At 43.5% G+C, this 5,000-nt stretch overlaps 1 protein-coding gene across 1 annotated transcript in view; it reads left to right on the top strand.

Annotated features, from left to right (window-relative positions):
- The window catches only part of chrd (chordin), a 28,865-nt gene that overhangs the window by 10,114 nt on the left and 13,751 nt on the right, over positions 1-5,000 (top strand). Inside the window, exons 7-10 of the mRNA XM_079673891.1 lie at positions 134-275; positions 704-841; positions 1,930-2,012; positions 3,802-3,805. Of these exons, the coding sequence (XP_079530017.1) occupies positions 134-275; positions 704-841; positions 1,930-2,012; positions 3,802-3,805 (367 nt within the window). The remainder of the gene's footprint in view (positions 1-133; positions 276-703; positions 842-1,929; positions 2,013-3,801; positions 3,806-5,000) is intronic.

Below are 5,000 nucleotides of genomic sequence, written 5' to 3'. Positions count from 1 at the left end.
AGTGATGTTGGATATTTAAAGACACCATTATGTGCCTTGAAAAACTGGGATGGATATTTGTCACGTTTTTTGAAATGTTATAGCCAAGTCACAGCCTAATGTGTATTCATGTCTCTTTTCCCCGTGTCTATAGATCTGTGGAGTGTGGAAGAACCTGGGGAAGCCTCTGATCCGTCAGCTGCAGGCGGAGCAGATGAGGATCGTTATGAGCTCAGCGAGCGGCGGACAGAACGAGGTGGAGGGGAAGATCATCAAACACAGAGCGTTGTTCGCTGGTGAGTCAGATACTGCTCTCTCTTTGTGTCGCAGCACACTGGAGGCGTTCTCATGTCATCTTACAAAGGCCTGCAAGGTGTTAGAAAAGTCTCCCTGGTCCCCGGCTTGAGCTTCAACCTCAGGATCCATGTATCTGTGATCCTCTCCAGAATGGAAGGAGTCATCACATACAGAGCATCAACTAGTTCCTGAACAGTGTCCTTCACATGCTGATATCCAAGAGAGGGAGTTACTCAGTCACTAGATGGAGGAATAGAAAGCAGTATTCAATGTTTACTTCAGATTAGCTCCACGTCAGAAATGGAGGAATAGAAAGCAGTATTCAATGTTTACTTCAGATTAGCTCCACGTCAGAAATGGAGGAATAGAAAGCAGTATTCAATGTTTAGAATCCATTTACTCATGATGGTGTTGTTCATGTTTACAGAGACGTTCAGTTCCACGCTGACGTCGGAGGAGGAACATTCGGGGATGGGAGGATTGGCCATGTTGACGCTGAGCGACACGGAGAACAACCTGCACTTCATCCTCATCCTGCAGGGACTCATCAAGCACAAAGACACAGGTGAGCAGCAGCAACAAGAGGGTTCACTCTCTGCCAACGGAGATGTTATTACCCCTGGAAGCGGGGCTGACATGACTTGTTGAAAGACAGAGCGGAAAACATGGTGTAATTACGTGTAGCGAATGGCAAACAGGGATTTTATCTTATTTGATCAATCTAACATGCTTCAATAGAAATGTTTATTTTTACGTTGGTCTTTTTTATTTCTTGATCGTTTAACCTTTATTAGAATAATCGGCACTATCTATAGATAGATAGATGGATAGGTAGGTAGGTAGGTAGATAGGTAGGTAGGTAGGTAGGTAGGTAGGTAGGTAGGTAGGTAGGTAGGTAGGTAGGTAGGTAGGTAGGTAGGTAGGTAGGTAGGTAGGTAGGTAGGTAGGCAGGTAGGTATAGGTAGGTAAGTATAAGTAGGTAGGTATAGGTAGGTAGGTATAGGTAGGTAGGCAGGTAGGTGGGGAGGTAGGAAGGTAGGAAGGTAGGTATAGGTAGGTAAGTATAAGTAGGTAGGTATAGGTAGGTAGGTATAGGTAGGTAGGCAGGTAGGTGGGGAGGTAGGTAGGTATAGGTAGGTAGGTAGGTAGGTATAGATAGGTAAGTATAGGTAGGTAAGTATAGGTAGGTAAGTATAGGTAGGTATAGGTAGGTAGGTAGGTATAGGTAGGTAGGTAGGTAGGTAGGGAGGGAGGGTAGGTGTATAGGTAGGTAGGTAGGTAGGTAGGGAGGGTAGGTGTATAGGTAGGTAGGTAGGTAGGTAGGTAGGTAGGTAGGTAGGTAGGTAGGTAGGTAGGTAGGTAGGTAGGTAGGTAGGTAGGTAGGTAGGTAGGTTGGTAGGTAGGTAGGTAGGTTGGTAGGTAGGTAGGTAGGTAGGTAGGTAGGTAGGTAGGTAGGTAGGTAGGTAGGTAGATGGATGGATGGATGGATGGATGGATGGATGGATGGATGGATGGATAGATAGACCGTGTCAGTGTTTTTAGTGCACAAGTAAAGAAACCACTGGGACAAGAGTCCTCTGTGATCTTTGTTGTCCTTTCAGTTTCTTATTATTGCACCTCAGTGCTGTAACGGTGCTGAATGTGTCTCCTCAGAGCCCGTGTTGGTGCCGATCCGAGTCCAGCTGGTGTATCGGCAGCACGTCCTTAGAGAGATCCGAGCCAACATCACCTCTCACGTGAGTTACAATAACACCTCATGGTCTGCAGTGAACAGTTGGCTGTCTCAAGGCTGAACAAGTTAAAATAAGCTATTGATTTCCTTTCATTTCCTGTCATGCAAGCAAAGTGCCAAACCCTCTTGGATTTACAAGACATTAAAAAAACTATTTATTGCTCGGCCTTGAACTAAATATTCCAACCTCCCTTCCTGAAGCACGACTCAAAGCTTTCATGGTCCTCCAGCCAAAAGGAAATCAATATACATGGAGGTCATTTAACTAATAAAGAACATCCTTTCTTTCCTCTCCCTGTTTTAACGTCTGGAAAATGGAAATGTGAATCGCTTCTTGCAATTTATTTGAAAGAACCGTCCAAAAAAATAAGAGGGATTTTTTCCGGGAGAAGTGTTTAATGATATATGTGGCTGATGATGGTGTTTGGGAACACACAGAGACACACTCCCGCCTCTCGAGATGGATGTGGTTTCGTCGCCACATCCTCGCGCTCTGATCCCAGCTAACAACCCCGAAACACGACAAGAAGAGAAGAGGAGGAGGAGGAAGATTGGTGGGGGGGGGGGGGGGACAGGAGAGGAGAGAAAGTGTGTGAAGGGAAGTGTTACAGATGTGAGGAGGGGATGATAGAGAACACACTGAACACACTGAGAACACACACTCCTCACACACACAGCGAACACACTGTGAACACAATGCAAACACATGTCAGCGGTTAGCGGTCTGTGGGCTGAGATGGATACAGGGAGGAAGAGGAGGAGGAAGAAGAGGAAGAGGATGAGGAAGAGTAATGAAAGGCCGGTCTGTTTTTAATTCTCCCGGGAGTTGCGTGAAGGATATTGTCCCTGAAAGATATGGAACAAGTTCGAGCTCAGAAAACCTCAGAAGGGTCCTGGAGCTAAATGCTAACGCTAACACCGCTGACTCATTTGATCTGAGTAACATCTCGATGCATACAGAGGTGGGAGGTCACAAAGTACATCAAGAACTCCATGAAAGTACTACAGTATCTTGACATACTTGTACTTTACTCTTTAGTCACTTACCATGTCAGCGGCAGTCTTGGAATCTAGCATAGTACATTTACTAAAGTAGTAAGTAAGTACTTGTTTGGCTTACCTGTACTCTATTTCCATATTATGATGTTATGGTTTTTACTCTAAACACTAACGGCCCGTCCACACAGCTTCAAAAACGGTTTCCAACGCGTCTGCCCATTCACTTTGAATGGGTTGACGTCACGTTGCCTCGCTTTTCGCCGAACTGCATTGTGGGTAGCAGAGCGGAGCTTTCCTGGTGTTTCAGGCTGCAAAAGTTGAGCAATGTCCAACTTTTGAAGCTTCTGAAGCTTTCGGTGGAAGTGTCAGCCAATCAAATCATACGCCAGTACAAGCTCTAGCCAATCACACCGCTGCTTGTGTGTCAGGGGCGGGAGATTCATGTGATTGGTTGTTGGTCGAGTTTCAGACACGCCCGCCGGCAAGCTTTTTTTGAAGCTGTAGTGTGGACGGGCCGTAACAGTTACTTCTACCATACACAGTACTGTACTACGAATATACCCAGTGCTTCTAAAAGATATCTAGAAATGGCTTGACATTGAAAAACTTAAACATGAAGCTGGTGATAAAACGAAATACTAGTTTGCCATATTGAAATATAATCCTGTGAAAAGAGCCGTTCTGTATACCCTGTACTTCTACTTTTTATACTTGAAGTACATTTTGCTCGTAATACCTCTGAGTAACATTTCGTATTTCTGAGTATTTTAACACCTTTGTATTTCTAATTTTAGCAAAGTAAAGCATCCGAGTACTTCTTCTGCCTCTGTGTAAGTTATTTTCAGCTGAAGACGATACCTGTCCCTCTTAATCCACATCTAAAAATCCTACAGACAAGCAATCGTGAATTTCAAAAGTCGTTATTACTTCGTTATCAGTGATTCTGACAGCGTTATTGCTCGGCCTGATTTACACCAGACCTCCATTCATCCCTTTGCACCCCCCCCCCCCCCCTCCCCGCCCCCTCTCGTTATTCCATCTATTCCCTTTCCACGATAACTATAGCTCTCCTTCGCTCTGCTTTGGCTCCTAGGCCCTGAAGTCATAGCAGTAACATTTCTTCAACACGCTCGTACATCTGTCCTATTACTAAACATTTTTCAACATCTTGACAACCCCCCCCACCCCCCATCCCAACCTCTCCTGCAGCCTGACATTAAACCCAATATGAAAAGTGTTAAAGCAATGCGAGCCACATTGTAGCCTCAGGTTTCAAGTGTGCTCTAGTGAGTTCAAATCATGTGTTTGTATGTCACTGTTATTGCTGAGTTAATCTCATCTGGAGGAGCCTTCGCTGTTCTTGGATCTGTTTCCCTCTCCGCGCTGATCTCATCGTTGTTTGGGATAAACTGAAGTTCATTTGATTCGCTGGGAACGTGTCACCCGTCTGTGTTTTGTTGAAATATGTTTGGCGTCTCGATGTTGTATGTCAACAAGATCTCAACAGCACGATAAGACCTTCTCATTGGTTCCCACAGATCTCTAAAGTCTTAGGAGGCTGCACAAGATAAGACCATAATTAATATTCAAATACAAGTCAATCATGCAAACGTATAATATTTTTTAGACATGGGAATAAGGATTTTATTCAATATATAATTTGGACAATTTACAGCCTGGCAATCAGGACAATCAGATGTTTTCTTTTATTAATTATTGTTCTTATTAGCCTTGTGTAAGATAAGGCCTTAATTTGTATTAAAATATGTCAATCCAATCATCCAAAAGTCTTATATTGTTAAAAGATGGGAATTAGGATTTTATTCAGTAAGCTTTTTATATATAATAATAATAATGTCTGCTTTTTCTGACATCTAAAAGACGAAAACCGGCACCATGATGTGTGACACAATGTTTTTTGTGTAGGAAATAACAAAAAAACAAGCAATGTTAAAATTCAATTAGGTCAGAAACAGCCGAAATAATGTGTGTG

This window comes from Notothenia rossii, assembly GCF_949606895.1.
Source record: "Notothenia rossii genome assembly, chromosome: 4".
Lineage (NCBI taxonomy): Eukaryota > Metazoa > Chordata > Actinopteri > Perciformes > Nototheniidae > Notothenia > Notothenia rossii.
This window is presented reverse-complemented; position numbering and strand designations above follow the sequence as displayed.